Source organism: Kwoniella pini, chromosome 1, assembly GCF_000512605.2.
Source record: "Kwoniella pini CBS 10737 chromosome 1, complete sequence".
In the NCBI taxonomy this organism is placed as follows: Eukaryota; Fungi; Basidiomycota; class Tremellomycetes; order Tremellales; family Cryptococcaceae; genus Kwoniella; species Kwoniella pini.
The window spans coordinates 2,448,369-2,469,969 of record NC_091716.1 but is presented as its reverse complement, the minus strand read 5'-3'; the positions used below and the strand labels follow the sequence as shown (position 1 = coordinate 2,469,969).

Below are 21,601 nucleotides of genomic sequence, written 5' to 3'. Positions count from 1 at the left end.
TTAAATGCTAAGTGATACCAAATTGGAAAGGTGATAGTGAATCTACTCTCGAGATCTGCAAGTGGACCTTCCTATATGTATGATCAATCCTACGATGCTATAGCAAGGAGTTCTTTGTACCTTTGAGAAGGCAAGAAGGCTTTTGGCCTCCCATATATTCCTCTTTTGAAGTTCCAGCATCAAAGGAGAGTCAGCAAAATTTATGTCAATCTACGTCATCAAATGGATCTTGATCCTTTGAACTCTAAGAAGGGTTCCATCCTTTATATTGAGTAAGACTTGAATTGACAGACCTTTTCGTCGATGGGTCCACTCCATCAAGCGATAAGGTATTCTACGCCACCCTGGTTCCTTTTGCCACCCGCATCTCCAGAATCTACCTACCAGTGTCACCTAGACAAGGGGTTGCTTGCAGTACTCTATCGACGCACAGCCTTTCTCATCTCTTGCATATCACTGATAACGGTCGCTTAAATGTGTTCTTAGGGATCCATTACACCTGAATGCATATACAGATATATCACGCAAATACTAGGTACAGAATGTGTGCATTGTTCTTATCCCTTGAGATGATAATAACGTTACAGTCGATCTTAGTCTGCTCAACCAAAACTAGGATTCTGTGTGATCGTGTCGGGGGTGGACAATACATCCTCAATATTCAGCTTCACCTTTCACCCCTGCCTGGCTTATTGCACGTATATCTAGACTTTTCGTGTATCCCAAAGTGCGAGTCTCGTCCCACCTAAAGTATTTGATCGTTGCAGGAGGGGGATCTTCGAAAGGCCAATGGCTCTGAGAAGTCCAAGTAGCCCTAGGTTCTCCCATATTGTAAATTATACAACTGACAGACATATTCTCTCCGCGATCACAAGTGTCACTGAACAGCTCGCTGACGCTGACTTCACCCACACTATGGGTGCTGCATCCAAGCGAGTATGTCTCGCCCCGGTGGTCTCTCATCTGTAGTGCTCAACGTTGACAGTTTCGGCTTACCGCTATATATGCACACGTGTACTGGAAGATACAGGAAATTAATGGGTTTTGCCTCGTCGTTTCGCTATATCTGCTGACAAGCTGCCTAATCGCATCGAGAGAAGCTTATATAAATCACATATCAGAAACTACTCTGCGACCCAACCACTGGATTGCGTTATTGTGAGGAAGATCGGATGGTCCTGTATAACAGCCTGACACCCCTTCCTTCTGTTATATAAGCAACCGTGTCCGTTAGAATAGTTTTGTGGTCATGAGCCTCCACCATCAGTGATATAAGGGTGCTCGTTTTCGTACGCCTGAAGGAGTCCGATCTGCCACGCTGGGTATTCGCGCTTCCCCTCTGCCTTCGGTGCTTCGATACCTGCTCCGGATGCGGAGTTTTCATCCGACTGCTGTGCTTCCGTTCCTGCGCCTGACGTCTTCTGGTCCACTGAGAATGGATTATCGCTTGGTGTAGTAGAGGTATCTCCTGAAGACGAAGCGTTGTTCTCCTCAGCTGTTGTGTTGGGTATTTCCACTTCGAACGAATTTGCTTGTGAGTGCGTCACTTCATCCGAAATCATGATGGGGAAAATAATCTTTAAATGACTGAGTGCTGGTATTCTGTGAAATGCGGGCCTGGTGGAATGAAGTCCAGATAAGCAAGGAGTATGCAATTCACAAAGCAGACGTCAATGTTAGGCCTTTATGACTCATGCACATCTGGTTCGAGTGACCATTTCTACTTACAATCCCTCCGTCATGGAAGAAAGGTTTCGAGGAGATCCTTTGTAATGTGGCTCGGTCATGGCTCAGATAGACTACTGTACAAACACTAACCTTTCATCGCTCTGAGGCTGCCAGGCTTTGGCTATTCAGCGACTTTCTGCCACCTCGACGAGGTGACTTGTCGGTAACGCAAAAAGCCGGCTCAACACCGAGTTGAGTTCATGTCATTACTCAACATTTCGTCACAAATCTGCAATTGTGCATATCAATAATGCCAGTTCATCTGCCTAAAATAAAGATCCCAACCAGGTCCTAAAAGCATTGCATCCTCTGTACCTCTATTTGTCCATTCCAGAGCTGTTCCGACTATTTCGCTCGTTGTCTCATCGACGTCCGTCAACGATGAGTCATTCATCGACGGCTCCGCCTTCCAGACCTTCTTCTCCCGCCCCCTTGTACCGCAGATCGCCCGTACGGATAGGCTGTGTGCAATATGATGTCAAGGTGGGCGTTTAAATCGCTGGCAACGGGTTGAAAGATTGATTGACTTTCTTGATAGTTGGGAAGGGTGTCTGAAAATGCTGCGAAGGTAGAGCGAATGACGCGAAAGTGAGTCCTCGTAGAAGTATAATCAACACAGTTCACTCCGGTTGACTTCTGGTTTAGCTTACAACCAGGAACTCTAGATTTATTGGTACTTCCTGAAATGTGCTTGTCAGGATATGTATTCAATCACCCAACTGCAATCTTACCTTATCTTGAACCTCAACGTATCGGACCTACTTCCCTTCTCGCTCGATCCTTGGCACGAAGACTACGATGTCATGTCGTTGCAGGTTATCCAGAAGCATTACCCTCAGCACCTCAACCATTTGAAATAGATGATACCCAGTCCCAGACAGAAAGTAATGCTGGGCCGTCCTCCATGAAGCAGCTAGAAGGTGAGGGGACTGGTGTAGGATGGAACTCGGCTGTTGTTGTAGGACCGAGTGGGGAAGTAGTAGGCAATTATAGGAAAACATTTAGGTTTGAAACAGATAAGAGCTGGGCTAAGGAAGGTGAGTAGCTTCCGACCTGTGTTGTACCTCTTAAGCTGATTTAGATGCAGGAGATGGCTTCTGCCATTTCGATTTACCTGAACCTTTAGGGAGAGTAGCAGTAGGTATTTGCATGGGTGAGTCCGTATGTCCTCGTAGAAATGGCAAAATAGCTGACTCTTCTCTTGAAATAGACATGAATCCGAAAGACTTCCTTGGTAGGTCGACATCTTTTTACCCTGTCAGAATTGTATAGAGATTGATTACGATTACAGCTCCGTGGGACGCTTTCGAATTGGCAAATTACTGTAGGGAAAAGGCGGTCAACATGTTGGTGGTTCCGTGAGTCCCTATTGCATTGTGTTTCTGACAGCTCTCGTTGCTAAGCTACGTTCGTTTCTTATTCTAGAATGAATTGGCTAAGCCCGCCGGGAGAACCACCTGAGGATGTGCCGGAGCAGGATCCAAATGAGCCATCAGACTCCAGCATTAACTACTGGGCAAGTCGTCTAGTTCCGTTGCATGATCCAGTACCGGGCTATGCTACACCGAGAGAAGAAACTCCGAACCCGATGGGAGGGAAGGATGTGATATTTGTCGGGTGTAATAGGGTCGGGACGGAAGAAGGTAGGTGCAATCTAACCAGGAATACCTTCTTCATGACTGATACGCTTCCATATATACAGGCACAACATTCGTTGGGACAAGTAATGTCATGACGGTTTCGTCAAACCCGTCTCGTATTGAATTGGTAGAATGCTGTACTGTCTCGGAAGAGAAGATTATGTTGGTCACTGTAACATAGAAAATGATATGACATTCAAAACAGATGTGAATGTGAGAATATGCGATACTCGGATTGTCTATCAACATATATAACATTCTTGAGGCGTATGGAGCGCCAATATCCAAGCGAAAACCTAAGCCCCGCTCATCAATCGATTCTCGCCGTTGCTTGAATAGAATTCGATTATGCCATCTATCAACAAGGAGTCTTCTCAAGATGAAACTCTATCATGCTCGAGAGTAGCATGATACATCTACAAGAGCATTTGATTCTCCTGACTTACGACAGAGGGTGTCCGCGTGAGCATGCTCCTTCGGTTCTATTTTCCAGATCTCTAGGTAGTTTGATTTGGCGTCGAATTCGGTATGAAGCAAGGATTGCATATTAGCCGTAAAAGTGGTCACGGGCAACCAAGGTTCCTTCTGATCTTTGATGTTTACTGTGACAGTCTGAACTTCCTCTTGGGTTCTTTCACCTTGAGATGACAATTTCATCGAAGCATCTGGTATACTGTAAACTTTGTAGGTAAGATCATCACATTTTTCGCTGAGCGGCACAAAAAACTCCATTTTGCATAATACCGGGAGTCTAGAAATTCCTTCTCTTGGACACGAGCGATTGCCATTGCAGGCATAAAGATGTGATCGCCATAATTGATTTCGGGTCCATTCCCGTCAGGAAATTCCAGAACGGTGTGTGTCACCTCTGTAACTCGAGAATTGAATCTTGACCGGATCTCGGGGCATAATGAGTGTTGTGATTCGTAGAGGGACTTCACTTCATTGCAAGAATAAACGATATCTCCCGGAGGTTGCCCCTCAAAGCAAACGTGTGCCTTGGTCTCCACTTTTCTTACAATACCGGTATATACGGTATCGATATCGGTCGCTTCGGATGTTTTGGCCATTTTGTGGTTCGAATAGAGAAGTGAAGAGCTTTAGAAATCAAAAATTGTAAATCGTGTTCAGTGTCGAAGAAGAGGATGAGAAATACCGTTGTTGAGTTAAAACGTTCAAATATTTGGTCAATGTAGGATGAAGAGCTTGAGCATATTGAATAAATGTGACTAATTGAGCGATTGAGCTCGTCTATTTATATGTCCAAATCACGATTCTCGTTGACATAGTGGGTGGTCATTTCATTATCGTAACATCAAAAGGAAGGCCTTGGCTACGAATAGGAATCGATGCTGAAAAATTTGTACAAAGTCGAGACTTGTCTTAAGTTGCATTGGAGGTGAAAATGATGCTTTCTATGCGTCATCAAGGCTGATGTAAAAGTCTAGAATCGGGCAGCAGTCTCTTCAAGGAAAACTTTGAAGGACGGAACGCCTTGAATCGGTGAAGGGAGCATATCATTTGAAATAGTACGTACGACGCATGTAGAAAGACGTCATTCAGCTTACAAGTAGATAAGAAGGCATCATGACGTATGAGCTCGGACAAGTATCGTCTCCTTAGTCAACAAAGGAAGGCTTAGAAGAACAAATATGATAATCATTAAAAGGTTCATATCTTAATTTGATCGTGTCATAGCGAAATATTAAGCAGGCTCCTTCCTTGTGAGAAACGAGGATTCACCGGAAAGTGGGGAGGGATCGAGCTACTTCTGATATCGTACGATTCAGCTTTGACAATGATGATCTTGCAGCAGTAAATACAATGACAAAATATGTTCATTGATGTATGTACAAGCATGAGAATTTGTCAGATACAGAGTTTCCTTCGCTACAGAAAGCCGTACCTTGCTCTCCAGCATCTTACCTCACTCGTAACTCGTATTACAAAGTCGTTGAATAAGCAAAAGGGGTTATCTGACTGATGTTAGCTTAACAATTTGATTACTCTCGTCAGTAGCTGTAAAGAATTCAATGATGGTTCTCATTAGCCAAGGGTCTTCCGTGGTTGTAATATCAGGACCTCGCGAGTAAAGTGTTGGAGCAGGGATCATTGATGGGTTCTTCTTAGCATAGAGCGCGTAAGAGTGGTTGTGTGCATTATGATCAGTACCACAGTTACTGGGATTTCCGACGGGAACGTTGTTCTCAATATGAACGATGGATGATCGTATAGTCGCTGGAAATTTGGTGACTGGACTATCAGGATCGGTATCATCTTTGACGAATACAGTGACTGATTGATCTGTTTCATTGAGGTTGGATTTAATATAAGCATGGGGTATACGATAAACATTAAACCTTTTGATGGTCTTGTTATCTTCAGCCAATGCGAAAAAAGTCATATCACAGGATGGATGGATATTACTATTGATGTCAGAATGACTTTCTTCAGCTACAGCCCAATCAGGAACAAATTTATGACCTTTATAAGTTAGTGGCATTCGTTTATCAGGAGAAATATCTAAAATAGTATCATTGGTTTGCATATATTCAGAGGTGTTATTGAATTTGGTTTTGAGAAGTTGGTCATATTCTATTCTCTCGATATTCTTGCATTCAAAAGTATCATTTTTTCCATTGAAAGCTTTTTTAGGTGGTTTCATACGGAAAATGATACTTGAATTGGTCTCTTCTCTTGTTATGTCACCCATATACCCTGATTTGGAAATTCGGTACTTTTGCTTCATATTGTGATTGATTGAAGAATTCCCCAAAAGCTGTTAGTGAGGTTAGAATATGTTATAAGGGTGGAAATAAGGTATTGAGAAAAAGACAAACTTGTGCGAGATCATCTATTCTCTCATCTATTCATGCTAACACTTATCTCAAGTCATAGTTCTTTCTAGCTGTTGGTGTAGGAAGGCCAGCTTATCATGGTGACGGATTGATGCGAGTTTGTACATTGTATCGGAGTAGCTGTGAAATGCACAATTCGAAGACGAGCCTGGTTACATCCTTTCGCTGTGACTGGAAACGACGTCTCGTAATCGTCATCGAGCCTAAGGTCGAAGGCGATATCTCCACTAGAAACAGGCAGAAGGAAGGGATGATGCCTTGGCGCAGCGATGTCCTTCGTGACGCCGACGCTAGCGAGGGAAAGAATTCAGTGGAGCTGAAGTACAAGGGTGCATGAAGCAGACTCGTACATATGACGCGATGGTGAAATTAGGGAGAAAGGTTCGAAGAAGTCGAGCAAGGAGACTCATCATAAGTGTTACTTCCTTTAGTCTCTCGAGCCAGTCTCTGATTCCTGAACTCAACCCTTGGAGGACACAGCACAAAGGAAAGAATTGTTATAATAACCTATTGTAGCTGTTCGCCACAAAAAGCGGTACCTTCCACGTCATAATCTAAATTCACTCGCATCTGCGGTGAAGGTGAACTAAGAAAAATAGTTGAACCAAATAAGGTATTCATGTAGCTCAATAGGTAAATTTGGAAGAAGCATTATAGATAGTTTTAACAATCAAACGTACAGCTTGCTGGTCAAGCTTTCTTTCTGCCGAAATCACGTATGATTAGGCGTTGAAAATGATACGATCAATTCTACGTTCATTTCTACGCTTGATCACATACCCATTCTTCATTTTACTTCATCTCATTTTCGTCATTTCTTCAATTATCTTAAGAACATATGAAACATTTTCTTCAACAAGTTATCAATCAGAATTAGAATCAAATGAAAATGAAAATGAAATAATACCTCCAAATCATTTAGCTTTAATTTTTATACCTTGTAAAAAATATAAAAAAGGAGAAAAAGAAGCTTTATTGGAAAGTATAATACGTTCAATTGAATGGTCATTACAAAAAGGTATAAAAGAATTATCATTTTGGGATGGAAAAGGATTAATTCAATCAATTTTACCTAATTTAATAAAACAAATAAATAAAAAATATATAAATAATCAAAATTTACCTCTTTCTCCACCTTGTACACCACCTAATGAATTAATAGAAATTATCCCAACTCAAGATAATGAAGAATTTGAATTTCATTCTCCTTCACCTAAAAGAAAAGTTGAATGTGATTTAGTACAGAAATTGGAAAGTTTAGATAAAGAAGTTAGAACAATTCATATTCGTTCGAACGCGTTTATGAATGAGATAAAAGGATTAAAATTACATTTCCTTTCTCCTTCAAGTTCGGATGATTTATTAGTTAATTTAACGAGGAATTATGTTGAGAAGAAGATAAATGTGGATGATATTACGGTTAAGAGTTTAGATAGAGATATTGAAGGTTTGTTTGATTTTCTGAATTGAATTTTTTGTGGGAATTTACTAATGTTTCGTTTAAATTTCAGATCAATTGCATTTCACCTCTGATCCTGATTTATTACTAATTCATCATTTAACACCCCCTTCAACATTTCAATCGTTATTACCACGTCGTCCACCTGAACTTTGGGGTTATCCATTCTGGTCATTACGCATAACTGAGATATAGTGAGTTATCTGCACACTGTCCCTATTAATTAGTGCTGGTCTAAATATGCCTCACAATATTACAGTCAATTTCCATCTCCTCTCCCTTTATTACATCATATAAATCCCTTGATCCAATCTCTTCGCTCATCATCTCTCCCGTTTCTACGCAAATTAGGCCATATAGTCTCCTTACCCGTCAAGTTGGATCCACGTGGAATACTAAATAAAGAAGAATGGGATGGTGCAATGATAGCTTGGTCCAAGGTTGAACAGCGTTTAGGCAAATGATCTCGACGAAAAGTAAATATCGGATAGAAGGATAGATTGCATGGAGAGATAAATCAAGACAACATTGTGTATTTGTTCAGGAATTTATGTATGCATTTACATCTTCATCTCTTATATGAACAAATTACATTCTACGGTGACTCTAATCTATTATGATCCGAGTGTACTATTGAGTTTGACCTCCGTATCCCCTCAAACCCTCTGCGAATTTCCATTCGGTCTCAGCTGATCTTGAATCTGATATGGTAACACCTCCAGAAGTAATAGTAGCGACTTGATACTAATGGACCGATGTAAGAGGGTTAGCATCACGAAACCTGTCGTATGTGCCGACCTCAACGGGACCATATATTTGACTCACCTTGTTTATACTTCGTGCATCTCTGTAGAACAAAACCTTCATACAATCATCCAAAACTTTTTCAGCTTCTTCCTGGGTCAACAAAGGTCCTTCACCATTTATACCTGCTTTAGCCTCATATGCTTCTCGAAGTAAAGGTTGAGCCAAATGGGCACCGAATCCAGTAGCGAGTGTAGGCGCAGTATATGTTGTTCCGAGGAGATCAACGTATGCCAAAAAGCTGTAACAATGGCATTAATAACGAAACAATACAGAATTTTCGCGATACAAGAGCTCACCTCTCTTCTTTGACTTTGTCCCATCCTCCGACCAAGACAGCATTCCACACTGGGTTCATCTTACTTCGTCTAGCGTAGAAAAGGTTGGATAATAATTCATATATGTTTTTAGGGGAAAATGAAGGATGAGAATCTGTTAATGCTAAGGCGTCTTCTTGTCGTCTATGACATCAATAGTGGAATCAGCAAAGGACCTATGAGCTTAGATGCCAACTGAGTGTCATCGGAAAAAGATAGCTCACAACAAAGCATCCAGTTCCTTCTTCAACCATTGGAAATCCGACATATCACCTGCTACACCTAATAAAGTATGTTTACCCAGTGGATGAAGACGTTGGATGTCCCTAAATCGAGCGAGGGAACCGTATGAAGCTGTTTGAGAGCTCATCAGCTGAATTTGGCGCGGCACGAACTATCCAGCTGAATGTGCCACTCACCAAGGTTATCGGCAGCTATCATTACTCCTTTATCGAATTTCAAGCCAAGTACCGATGTACCGGTAACAAGGGGTTGTCTAATCATCACAATCGACGGCATGAGCTTTTGTTCACAAGGCGGGAATGACAACATAAGCTCACTGAGTGTGTCCTACTGGTCCATGAGCGTGCGAGCTTTGTCCACCACGTTGTGTTTGAGGTAAAGGGAATGTATTGTATTCGTTAAATGATGAGTTAGCTGGAGCTGGTTGCTTCCACATAGCTGGGTGCTGATCCGAGGGTAAATGTCAGCTATTTCCTAGTACTAAGGCCAGCTAATCTCACCTGGGAAATCATCTTGCCAATTTCCTGTTGACTGTTGGTTGATTTGGAGACAGATATGTTATGAAGTACCTCTGCACTGATGTATGGATTGTTGCTGTGATTAAACGGAATGAGATGATTAACGATGATGTATCAACGACGCGCATTCACTTGACCATGACGTGGATTCATATCATCCCATAGAAACCACGTGAAAATTGTGATAACAGCTAGCTATACAGTGTTACCCCACGCGGGGTAATCCGCTCGGACCACAGCCGACAGTCGCAAACTCAATGCCAACGCGCTTTACTAGTATTACCTGCAACTATATGAAGCATTAATCATTTCTTTCATTTGTTTACCTGTGCATACAGCTCATATAATCAAGACAGAATGGCAGCTCAACAACCACAATTCTTCGAGACTATTACGAAGGTAAGTCTTTGAACTCTCGTTTTTCCTCCTTCCTCTATTGCGTATTGGGGATAGCTCGAACAAGGTGCTCGAACGACCCAAACCTCTTGGGCCATCGCTGTACCAGAGCGATGCAGCGGGGCTTAGTATTCGACTGAGGGGAGATATGAAGCTAAAGATATCCTGCTGACTGTTCTACTACTTGAATCAGTCTTTCACCGATGTGACTATCACTGAAGCTGGAGTGGATACCGCAGAATTCTTGGAAGCCGCCGAGAATTTGGTAAAGATCTTTGGTATGTCGTCGGATACAGCTGTGAAAATTATGGAATTCATCACGAGTCTTGGGTCAAGCTGATATAATTATCTCAGGCCTTTTCGGTAATCCAGCTTTTGTAGTTGTTCAAAATGACTTGACGGGTAACATTGCTGTAAGTCCTTGACAACCGCTCGCAGAACAACCCGAGATTTCCTTGAATCTGGACTGATATCCATGTGGACGTGTATAGAAAGTTAGAGCATACTTGGCTTCGAACCCAGAATCGGGAAAGACTTTAGAATCATTACTCGCAGCTGAAAAAGCAAGTATACCAAAAGTCAAAGATAGAGTTGCTACGGACGCTTTGACATGGTTATTGAGAGGTTTGAAGTTCACTTCGTTGGGACTGAAATTCAACTTGGATAACCCAGGGGAGGAGCTCAGTGCAAGTTTTACAAAGGGTTACGAAGGATCATTGAAGAAACATCACGGTATGATGGTACGACCCGTCTTCTATGTGAGTTAGACTCTATCCTACTAGCTATTCATTGTCTTTAATCTGAGGATATTAGCTGATCGGAGTTCTACTTTAGCTCGCGATGAAAGCTTGTCCGTACAGAGCGACATTTTATCCTAAACTCGGTGAACCTCAGTCCGAAGTCATCCCTAAGCTTGAAGCTTGGCTCAAGGCTCTTCAAGATATCGTTGCAAAGGAAGAAGGTGTCTTCAAGGCTGGAGGGTATGGCGAGATTTAGGTAATCGATTATTGTAGATTCCAATAGTTTGTCACTACGCTCAATATACGCATCATACCTACGCCCATGTCTTATCTTGTCTGCCCATGATCTGCCCTCATCTTGCTCTCAGTCAGCGCATGCATATATTCTTGCTTCTGATGATTGATATATATGTATGGATTGCTTTGGTGGAGGAAGTCAAGGTGTTTTTGCCACTTCGGGTAAGATCGTCGCGTGTCTCGAATCCGACGCGTAGAGTAAACAAACAACAACAATTAATTATCATTCTCGTCTTGATTTCGATATAGATCTTACATTGTTGACTCTCGCTCATTAACAATCATACATATACCCAGTGTCGCTTTGACAGTCCCGGAAGGGCATATATATCAAGCATAGAATTCTGCCCTACCGTTTCGTCATATACTTCATTCGAGCAGCGTCGAGATGTCCGAAGAATTCAACCTTCAAGAATCCCTTCTTTCTCTCTCCGACTTATCCCTTTATCATATTCCAGCAGAGATCGATGTACCCTCCTTACGAACATCTAGTATAGATGAATCACTCTCGACTGCTATTGAATCAATAGTACACGATCCAGATTCCATTGTACATCAACCAGCATCAACGTTCGATGTATTTCAATCAATACTGAAATATTCAGATTCACCTAATATCACTGGACCCATTTTAACGAAACTCTTAGATGTGATATTATCAAGCTTAACAAATCATGCCAATGCAGTTGTTACGTTAGTGGGGAGTCAAGGATTTTCAGCTGAAGATATGGATGCACCAATGATACATAAACAACCTTTAGAAATGTGGTCATTCCTTTTACAATGGTTCATCACTTCTGCAGAACGGGGAGCTGGAAAATCTAGTGATGGATCATCAATGACAACAACAACAGGTAAAGGAAAAAAGAAAATTACAAATAAACAAAATTCTTCTTCCACTTCAACGAATTTTATTTGGATAGATCAATTACCTTTTGTTTTATCAACTATACATAAAATTTTAAAAATACCTACTTCTAGAATATGGAGAACTACATCAGAAAAAGAAAATTTCATTTCGTGTTTTGTTAAACCTTCATATCAATTAGCAGAAAATGAATTATATTTAAAAAATCAAGAAATTAAATTTGGTATTTATAAAATAATTTGTTTATCAGTTAAATTTCATAATCATGCTTTTGGTGCTCAAACTTCAATAATTCAAAATTTAACTTATTTTGAACATTTTAGTGAACCTATGGCAGAACTTCTTTCAATACTTGAAAAAGAATTTGATCATTCACAATTATCAGAAGAAGTTTTAAGAGATGTTAGTACAAAAACTTTTGCTCATAATGATGTTAAGGGACCAAGAAGTTTTAGTAAATTCTTAATTAAATTTGCGGAATTAAGTCCAAGGATAGTTAGTAAACAAATGCCACTTCTTTTAGGGCACCTGGATAGCGATGTAAGTTATCCTTCAATCCCTCACACAGTATCCTGAACGTGGAAATTTTGGCACTGATTTGTTCATATACGGACTATAGGCACATCCTATGCGAATGGCAATAGTCGAAATTATCGGTATACTTATCAGAGACCTTTCTTTATCTGACGAAGGAGATGAGGAACAAAAGTCGAAACAAATCAAGAAGTACTTCGAACTTCTCATGGAAAGGTTCTTGGATTTGAATAGTTGGGTTAGATGTAAAGTCTTGACCACGTTGATCAAGCTTTGCGAGTGAGTTCAGTACAGCATTGCTGCTATTGGTAGAATGCACCATGCTAAATTTTCGTATATTTATAGTCTCCCCGCTAAATTCCCTAAACAACGTCATCAGATTGTTGAGCTCACAATTCGTACACTTGAAGATAAAACCTCCTCCGCTAGAAGATATGCTATTCAGCTACTTTGTAAACTCCTTGAAACTCATCCTTTTGGTGCCTTACATGGTGGGACTCTAAATCTGGCGGAATGGCAAGAACGTTATGATAAGGTTTCCACCGAATTAGCTAAAGTAGATGCTATCGAGTTAGAGAAGGCCAAGAGAGATGTAGGATTGTTAGATGGTGAGGCAGGGGAACAAGAGGAGGCTGAGGAGGAAGGCGAAGAGAATGCAGGAGAAGTCGATGAAGACATGGACAATGCAGAAGAAGTAGAAGGTACACCCAAACCCAAGTCGAAAAGGAAGGAGAGGAAACCTAGACAATCTCAATTGGATATAACAGGGATTCAAGCGGAACAATCAACTCTCGATCCAGAACTGATACAAAGATTAAGGTTGACGAAGAAATACTATTCGGATGCTTTGCGATTCATAAATCAACTTGAAGGAGCTGTAACAACATTATGTCAATTGTTAGTTTCGACTACAAAGACGGAAGTTCTCGAAGCTATGAGATTTTTTAGAATAGCGTTCGAATATGATCTTCAATCATCTGAGATTGGAATCAAAACGATGTTACACCTCATTTGGACTAAAGATAATAACGCCGCTCCCGTAGCTACCACTTCTGCAACGGTCACCAATGAGGATGGGAATCCTGCAACTGGGATGGAAAGCGGCGGGAAAGGCATCCGAGCGAATTTGATCGATTGTTATAGGAGTCTATACTTTGATGTCGTACCTGATCTAGCACCTAAACAACAAGTTAACAGGATCGCTAAGAATATGATCGAGTGAGTGGTCTAGCTTCTTCTGAAGTTTGATACAATATTTGGGTGATCCGCTGTGAAGGCTGATCATGATGTTAATGGCATAGACGGACATACGGCGCTACACTCGCCGAATTGACTTCGCTCGAAGAGTTGATGCGAACTATGATGGCAGAAGGTGGTGTACATCACGATGTAGTCAACAAACTCTGGCAAGTGTATAGTGAGTGCCTTTCACTTTGACTTGCTCGAAGTATTTCAGATCTTGCTCGAGCTTACATCATTCCTTCGAATAGGTACTGACCAAGAAATACCAAAACCCCAACGTCAAGGAGCGATCATCATTTTGGGCATGTTAGCTTTGGCTAAGCGGGAAGTAGTGACGGAACGAGTTGAGGCTTTGTTGAAGATTGGTCTCGGACCTTTAGGAATGGTAGGTTAGCTTTCAACCAAAACTTGTTCTGCAGGTGAGCTGATAAACAAATGGGCAGCATGATCTGGTCCTCGCAAGATATACATGTATTGCTCTTCAACGGTTAGGTGGATCAGCCAAAAAGGTCAAAGGTAAGTGATTCTCGACATCTGCGAAACTGCCAGGCTAAAACTAAACCTGCGTTCCAGGGTCGCTGAGCGATAAAACGATGAGATTACCTATGGATAACCCAATTTTCGTGAAATTGCAAGAGATCATCGAACACTCCCCAAGATCACCCCAGTGGTTCAGTATGGCTGAACAAGCTATCAATACCATATATTTACTTGGTGAACAGCCTGATGCGTTATGCTCAGTGATCATTAAGGATCTGACCGTAAAGGTTTTCGAGAAACCGTCAAATTCCACAGACGAGACTAACCCTCCTCCAGCCGGTGATGCCAATGCCGAAGCGGATGAAACTATTCGAGAAGATCATTTAGCACCAGAAGCGGAGTCACCTACGTCTAATGGTAATGGCGAAGTAAGCGAAAAGAAGGATCAAGTCGGTTCTTTCAAATTAGCACAATTAGTTTTCATTGTTGGACACGTAGCTATCAAGCATATCGTGTATCTTGAATTGGTAGAAAGAGAATTTAAGAGAAGGAAAGATGAGACTGCCAAGCGTGAGTCGTAACCTCGGCCTCTTAATGTATAAGGATTACTGCTAATGCTCACTTGCTGGATATGCAGAAAAAGCAGCTGCTAAAACCGCTGATAAGGATTCTAATGACCTCGATGCGGTCGCTGGAAATGCAGAAGATGATATTGGTGAACTGATATCTGGTATACGAGAACGAGAATTATTGTTTGGCGATAAGAGTTTATTGGCGGTTTACGGTCCGATGATAGCTGGTATATGTGCTAGTCCGAAGAGGTATAAAGTACGTACAATCTCACACTGTAATCTTGCATTCCAGACTAAGCTGATAGACTCTATAGAATCCATCTCTACGTCAAGCTGCTACCTTATCTCTCACCAAACTCATGTGTGTTTCCGCCCAATTCTGCGAATCTCATCTGTTGCTACTCTTCAAGATTTTGGAAACTAGTAGAGATCCAGTTGTCAGGAGTAATATCGTGATTGCTTTGGGTGATATAGCAGTCTGTTGGGGAAGTATGATCGATGACGTGAGTACGGTTTCCGTTGTTTACGGTCAGAACAACTGATACTTATGGTATATAAAACAGAACTCAGAAAGGCTATATCAAGGGTTATCAGATCCCGATCCAATAGTCAAGAAAAACACATTGATGGTACTTACTCATTTGATTCTGAACGGTATGATCAAAGTGAAAGGACAGTTAGGAGAAATGGCAAAATGTTTAGAAGATAAAGATGAAAGAATATCAGATTTAGCTAAATTATTCTTTACTGAATTATCAACTAAAGATAATGCTCTTTACAATAATTTACAAGATGTTATAAGTCATTTATCAATTGGTCAACATAAGGTAGATGAAGAAACCTTTGAAAGAACAATGAAATTTATTTTCACTTTTATTGAAAAGGTAAGCCTTTCTATTGCGAATAAAGATTTGACCTGCAAAGAAGCAACGATCAAATAGCTAATTGAATCTTAATTGATAGGAAAAACAAGCTGAATCACTTGTTGAAAAATTATGTCAAAGATTTAGACTTGCTACGGAAGAAAGACAATGGAGGGATATTTCTTTCTGTATTTCTCTGTTACCTTTCAAATCTGAACGATCGATGAAGAAACTTATTGAAGGGTAGGTAACACATAGATTTGATTGCGTTGAGATATTTGCTGATTCCGAGTATACTGTAGTCTACCGTTCTATCAAGATAAATTACATGAGGAGACTGTTTTCAGACGTTTCACTGAGATACTGGCCAAGGTGAGCTTCTTTGCGAGTCCCTTCCAGAAAGATCGAATACAAGCTGACTGACTTCATTGATAGGCTCGAGCAAATAAAGCTGCTAATAAGCCTGAAACTGAGTTGAAGGAATTCGAAGCGGTACGTGATTTATTTGAGGTTCCTATGATGGACACCCAGCTGATGTAGCTCAAACTCTTAGATCCTCACTGAACACCAAGCTAAGGGATTAGAAGATCAAGCTTTGGAAGCTGACGTATTGAAAAAGACAAAAGCAGCTAAAAGAAGAGCAGCTAAGAGACCTCAGGCTGGTAGAGGCAAGAAATTAGCAACTCAGGAAGATGAGGAAGAAGAAGAAGATGAAGATTCGAGACCTGCTCCAGCACCTACTCGAAATACAAGAGGTAAAGCGCCAGCTAAGAAACCTCCACCGAAACCTGCTAAGCGAGGAGGAAGGCGGAAGATTGTAGAAAGTGACGAGGATGATGAACCTGATTTATCGGGAGATGAGTAGTTGCTAGAGATGTTAGGCTTGCGCATAGAGATTTGTTTGGGTTCATAAGGTGATTTATTTGTTGTATAATACATATCATAATATATGAAAGACTCAATTATTATCGGATCGTTCGTGAATCGCCACGTGTGTTGCAAGTGAGATCGATGATCCCGTCGGAAGTTATTGGTTGCGAACGATTGTTGATCTTCGACGTTGTAAGATAATAATTGACTTTGATTTAACTCATATATAATTTCACAATTTTCAGTACGATAGCTTCACATAATTCATCAACAAATTGGAAAATATGAGACCTTCATTACGCTATTTTACACAGAGAAAACCAAATTATCCAGGACATGAACCACTTTCATTTTCACAAAATGCATTATTAGCAATAGGATCAGGTTTAATGGGAGTTTATACATCAAGAGGAGATTTAATTGCTTCTTTATCAGAATCAACTTCTTCAACTTTTTTACCTAAATTAAATGAAAAATTAAAATTACATCCAGAAGGTAGACAAATTTTAAAAGATCGTCCATTAATTACAAATCAATCTTTAATTAGATTAAGTAATTTAAAAAGAGGTACATTAGGTAGAGAATATTTTGAATGGTTAGATGATGGTAAATTAGATCCTGATTCTAGGATGCCTGTAAGCTTCCTTTTTTAGTCTTAATTAAGATCATGTGATTGGACTTGCTGACTTGTTGGTCTTTTTTAAAAAGGTTCAATATATTGATTCTCCAACACTTGCATATACAATGTTACGTTATAGACAAACACATGATTTATATCATACTTTATTTTCATTACCACCTACATTACCACATGAATTATCTTTAAAAGTATTAGAATTTTCAAATATGTCATTACCTGTAGCTGCATTATCTTCAACATTTGGACCATTTAGATTAAAAAGACGTGAAACATGGTTAAAAGATTGGGTACCTTGGGCATTGAGAACAGGTCAAGAAGGAAAGAGTTTAGTAGGTGTTTATTGGGAAAAAAGATGGGAACAAGGTATAGGTGAATTAAGAAGAGAATTAGGTGTTGAAAGGAATGATTTAGAAGGTGTAGAATCTAGATGGGGTGGATATAGAAAGATAAGAGAGATAGAAAGGGAATTGAGGCGGAAAGGAGAATGGATTGATGAACCTGAAGAATGGTGAAAATGTTACTGTATACACAGCCAAAACGCATGGATCTGGATAAGACCGATTTTATGCTCATATTTAGGTGTTTCGATATGAGGATTAGCCGATCGCCGATACCTTTAGCCCACGGTCAAGGTATTGGCTGACAATGGTAGTATGATATACCGATGAGACGAAAACACAGATGAGTGCACCACATCCAATTCATGTTTCGTTTCCACAAGTCGCATGATAATCCCATATAACAATGTACGCCAATAGCCTTAAATCATCTACTTATGTATAATAGCAAATATGCGCCCGTGTCAGAATATCGTACTCAACGGGGAAACATAGAATCTTTCCTCATCCCCAACCTTCCAGCACCACTTTTCACGATCATCGGAATTCCAACTCTTCTTTTCACCAAGATCGGGAGATTCTACAGGCTGTGACATCCCCTCAGCATTCACAAGCGTGGGGGTTGAGGTGTCATCAACTGAGATACGTTTGATGATTTGCCACATTTTCTGTTGCTGCTCGTCAGTGGGCGAAAGAGCTGTAGGGATTCCAGTCCATGGGCGCCAGGAAGGGGCCTTGCCCTTGTACAAGAAGGACGCTCCTTTGAAGATCTGGGCACCGGTCGACGTTTTTCCGACTTCTGAAAGCTGTGAAGTGTCCAGATCAGCTTCGCTGAGAATGGCGTACCTATATGACTCGGAAGTCCTATGGTTCGCTTGTACTTTTGTATCGGCGACCTTTTTCCGAATAGGTTGTGGGAGGCAGTATGGAGACTTCAGTTGAGACTCGTGATCGTGAGTATATTTGAAACTCTCATTTCTAATAGTGTGATAATTTTCCCATTTACCCGGCTTGAGTTTGATAACACTTGTGTCGCCATTTGCAGTCTGGCCTAATGGAAATTGTTTCCAGGGTGCTTTGCCTTCGTCTTTGAGATGGTAATAGTCATTCAGATCAGTCTCAGCCAGATAAGGCTCGAAGGAGACGTCTTTATTGACAGGGTCGTTCACTATGGTGTCGTTGTAAGTTTTGATCACAATTCTGGTGCCGTCGTCTAGGCTGCTGATGGTAATTCCACGAGGTGTCAGGTTTCCTGTAGCTGCATCCCGAACGACGTATACATAAGACTGTGTTGAAGCATTAGTATCAGTCGACATCTTGACCTTGGAGTGTTATGCTTATGGCGCCACTTAAATGAGAATTGTTGCTTCAGGACTGTTTGTAAGAATATATGGAAAGCTGGAATGGCTTTGACGACTGTACGGAGGGAGTCAGTAACAGCAATTGAAGCAATTGGCCCACATTGTTGTCTCAACAAGCGACACGACTTACGAACTGATCTGTGGGTAAATAATAAATAAGGAAGTTTGATGAAGAAAGATGACTTGATAAAAGTTATGAAATCTTACAGAATAGCAACGAAAATGAAGACACTGTACGGTTTTTATATGCCATTCCAGGGGACTAGACAGATAACTCTTTGCATTCATGACGCCTTCCTCTGACTCTTGGGTACTATGACACGATTTGTGAAGCAGAGTAGCTCCTCAGCGCTTTGTCTCCTTTCGTCAATCCTTTATTCCCTTCAAGGCGTCATCAAGCGTCATGTATTCATACCTTTCATAAAGTATGAAGGCTCTCAAGACGTTGATGCATGTACTGTATTTCTCCTTTGACTCTGCTAACCGATGACAAGCGTCATCTGGTCGCACCTTTTATTTCGTACGAAGGTCATCAGGATGATACTTCAAACATAATGTCTTTCCTTACATTCTGCATAGCAATTTGAATCGTCATCTCGACTCACCTTCAGATTGTACAAAGGTCCATCCGACGTTGATGTAGGTGCGTATCAGTCCTTCATTTCGCATGAAAATGTAAGTCAAGTCTCGTCAAGTCACACCTTTGACCTCCTAGAAGCCTCAAATGACGTTGGAGTAAGTACTGTCTCTCACTCTTACTGCCTGCATCACGGCGTGTAAGATTCACTGGATACTCTTTCTGCCTTCGAGTATCGTTCTCTTACCCCTTATGGTGGCACATTCAAACGGGCGTTGAGCCTTGAGGGCTTCACAATGCAAGTGCCACTTTGTCGTAGAATGCTGACTGGAATCTGGCATATCGTGATGAGTTCGAGAATAATCATTAGTATTTAAGATGATAACATATATACATGAGAATCTATATCTCCCCGGGCGTCTTATGTAGTAGATGAGCAAGATACAAACTAAGCAGAGATGAAGAGCTTCGTTCTAAGCAGGCAGCGTATATATCATTATGGAAATCCAACAGTATATACGATGTTACATAGTAACCGTATCCATGACCTTAACACCCACGTACAGCATACTCAGACGCCGATCATACTTTGGTCCTTTCAATGCTAATGCTAGATTGGCTTTCCCTTCTTGCCCTTGACGACAGTCCAGGAACCGCCGGACTCCTCCTCTACTTCGGGATCACCACTGGACCTGGTAGGGACGGCTGTGCTTGGCGGAATTTGGATATACTCTTCCACGTATTTCAAGTCCTTTTCGGCGGGTCGGATTTTATCCCAATCGAAAGCTGAATTTCCGGGAGAAGTACTAAATCGCCATTCCGATTTGATATTTCCCCATTGAGTTTGTCTTGAAGCTCTGACTGCCGATCCGTCTCTATGCATAGAACCATATTCGCTGTTCATTGGTGTATAATTACTGTCTGTGACTGGTATGAATCTTGCTTGCGTCAGATTACTGATATTACCTCCTTGAAGAAAGAATTTCTTTTTGGTATCACCTGTTAATTGAGTCAAATATTCGCGAAAGTCTTTGGGCCAGCTGTAGTATCTGTAGGTATCGATACGCTGATCATTCGGAACCATCTCCAAAGAATCGCAATGGAAAGACCCGTTCGAATCATCAGGAACTTCGATCGGACTTGCATATACAGCGTTTTCCCCGGCGTGAATATTGGTTCTGCAGAATGATGGTAGAAGATCCAATTGATCGCCTTGATCTAGATGGCGCTTTACCAGTACGTCATTAAGTGAGCTGATAAGTACATTATCGTCCCCGCCGACAGTGATGATCGTAGCATGTATTATCTTGCCGCTATCTTTCCAAATGTAGGTCATCCCTTTAGGATCGTCATGAGACCAACAGTTCAAAGTGCGTTGACTCATATTGATTGGTCAATGAGAAGTTATGGATAATCTTGAAGATGGCAAGTTGACAGTGAGTGAATAGGAAGGTGTTTGGTATAGAAATATGAATAGATGACTCTTTCTTTGCTTTATATGCCATTGGACTCGTAAAGATGAGAGGGGGCCAAAAGTCCCATTCCAGACCACATCCCTTGTGGTTATCATAATCTTTTATACGTCAGTGAGATCCCTTGTATGCGCTACAAGAAGGCGAACTTCTTTTGATGTTCGAGCCATCCAAATGACGACTATGCATTAGAGTCATGCGTCATACTTTGACGTTGATGTGTTACACTATCTTTTGTATTGGGAAAGAGCGATCCCTTGTACTGTAGCGATGAAGTCATTTGTAAGGTCTCATCTTGCCAGGTAAAATCAAAAACGTTATTGCGAATGACGCCATTGAAAGGAAAACCATTATTATATAATCATAGCTACAGTACAACTCATTATTGAGTCATGAAGAATATGCATTGGTGTACAAGGTTGAATGCAATATCCAATGAGAGGTTAGGCTGTATGAACATTTAGTCACGGTCTTCCACCGGTTCAGCACTTACCGCTTTAAGGATCAAAAAAGGACTGTTCTGATTTCCCTATTTAAGGTAGCTTGGATCCATCTTTCATTGATATTCGGCTACTTTCGATTTGATCCTAATTTTGATCCTGCTTTTGTGTATCGTGTATTGTATATTACAATGCGCCCCGACCTAATTAAATTGATCATCAAACATACAATATGTGGCATCATAGTGACTTTTTTGTTGTTCATCATATTAAGGGGCGCAGAGTCCTCTTTTCATCATCACAATCGGAACATTTCAGTTGTCAAAATGCCAGAGCACGATGGT

At 41.0% G+C, this 21,601-nt stretch overlaps 10 protein-coding genes across 10 annotated transcripts; 5 read left to right on the top strand and 5 right to left on the bottom strand.

Annotated features, from left to right (window-relative positions):
• Window positions 1–1,247: 1,247 nt before the first annotated feature.
• I206_100939 (uncharacterized protein) lies at window positions 1,248–1,562 on the bottom strand (the record flags this gene model as incomplete). The annotated part of the gene is made up of 1 exon (XM_019152167.1): window positions 1,248–1,562. One exon carries the CDS (start codon window positions 1,560–1,562, stop codon window positions 1,248–1,250), a length of 315 nt encoding a protein of 104 aa, XP_019014305.1.
• A 547-nt stretch (window positions 1,563–2,109) lies between these two features.
• I206_100938 (uncharacterized protein) lies at window positions 2,110–3,549 on the top strand (the record flags this gene model as incomplete). Its single annotated transcript, XM_019152168.1, has 8 exons — window positions 2,110–2,211; window positions 2,267–2,316; window positions 2,374–2,765; window positions 2,816–2,881; window positions 2,939–2,962; window positions 3,020–3,086; window positions 3,154–3,371; window positions 3,431–3,549. The coding sequence occupies 8 exons, from the start codon at window positions 2,110–2,112 to the stop codon at window positions 3,547–3,549; spliced, it is 1,038 nt and encodes a 345-aa protein (XP_019014306.1).
• Window positions 3,550–5,340: 1,791 nt separating this feature from the next.
• On the bottom strand, window positions 5,341–6,117 carry I206_100937 (uncharacterized protein; the record flags this gene model as incomplete). The annotated part of the gene is made up of 1 exon (XM_019152169.1): window positions 5,341–6,117. The coding sequence occupies one exon, from the start codon at window positions 6,115–6,117 to the stop codon at window positions 5,341–5,343; it is 777 nt and encodes a 258-aa protein (XP_019014307.1).
• Window positions 6,118–6,961: 844 nt separating this feature from the next.
• Window positions 6,962–8,149, top strand: I206_100936 (uncharacterized protein; the record flags this gene model as incomplete). Its single annotated transcript, XM_019152170.1, has 3 exons — window positions 6,962–7,673; window positions 7,738–7,879; window positions 7,945–8,149. 3 exons carry the CDS (start codon window positions 6,962–6,964, stop codon window positions 8,147–8,149), a joined length of 1,059 nt encoding a protein of 352 aa, XP_019014308.1.
• A 166-nt stretch (window positions 8,150–8,315) lies between these two features.
• Window positions 8,316–9,485, bottom strand: I206_100935 (uncharacterized protein; the record flags this gene model as incomplete). Its single annotated transcript, XM_019152171.1, has 6 exons — window positions 8,316–8,429; window positions 8,511–8,730; window positions 8,789–8,950; window positions 9,031–9,160; window positions 9,226–9,302; window positions 9,367–9,485. 6 exons carry the CDS (start codon window positions 9,483–9,485, stop codon window positions 8,316–8,318), a joined length of 822 nt encoding a protein of 273 aa, XP_019014309.1.
• Window positions 9,486–9,924: 439 nt separating this feature from the next.
• Window positions 9,925–10,959, top strand: I206_100934 (uncharacterized protein; the record flags this gene model as incomplete). The annotated part of the gene is made up of 5 exons (XM_019152172.1): window positions 9,925–9,966; window positions 10,157–10,241; window positions 10,318–10,376; window positions 10,455–10,721; window positions 10,798–10,959. 5 exons carry the CDS (start codon window positions 9,925–9,927, stop codon window positions 10,957–10,959), a joined length of 615 nt encoding a protein of 204 aa, XP_019014310.1.
• Window positions 10,960–11,388: 429 nt separating this feature from the next.
• On the top strand, window positions 11,389–16,424 carry I206_100933 (uncharacterized protein; the record flags this gene model as incomplete). The annotated part of the gene is made up of 14 exons (XM_019152173.1): window positions 11,389–12,408; window positions 12,488–12,681; window positions 12,748–13,620; window positions 13,704–13,819; window positions 13,893–14,029; window positions 14,088–14,160; window positions 14,218–14,694; window positions 14,762–14,952; window positions 15,011–15,199; window positions 15,260–15,580; window positions 15,660–15,802; window positions 15,862–15,931; window positions 15,995–16,051; window positions 16,113–16,424. 14 exons carry the CDS (start codon window positions 11,389–11,391, stop codon window positions 16,422–16,424), a joined length of 4,173 nt encoding a protein of 1,390 aa, XP_019014311.1.
• Window positions 16,425–16,713: 289 nt separating this feature from the next.
• Window positions 16,714–17,581, top strand: I206_100932 (ubiquinone biosynthesis protein COQ4, mitochondrial; the record flags this gene model as incomplete). Its single annotated transcript, XM_019152174.1, has 2 exons — window positions 16,714–17,064; window positions 17,138–17,581. 2 exons carry the CDS (start codon window positions 16,714–16,716, stop codon window positions 17,579–17,581), a joined length of 795 nt encoding a protein of 264 aa, XP_019014312.1.
• A 290-nt stretch (window positions 17,582–17,871) lies between these two features.
• Window positions 17,872–18,723, bottom strand: I206_100931 (uncharacterized protein; the record flags this gene model as incomplete). Its single annotated transcript, XM_019152175.1, has 1 exon — window positions 17,872–18,723. One exon carries the CDS (start codon window positions 18,721–18,723, stop codon window positions 17,872–17,874), a length of 852 nt encoding a protein of 283 aa, XP_019014313.1.
• A 1,232-nt stretch (window positions 18,724–19,955) lies between these two features.
• Window positions 19,956–20,729, bottom strand: I206_100930 (uncharacterized protein; the record flags this gene model as incomplete). The annotated part of the gene is made up of 1 exon (XM_019152176.1): window positions 19,956–20,729. The coding sequence occupies one exon, from the start codon at window positions 20,727–20,729 to the stop codon at window positions 19,956–19,958; it is 774 nt and encodes a 257-aa protein (XP_019014314.1).
• Between the last annotated feature and the right edge of the window lie 872 nt (window positions 20,730–21,601).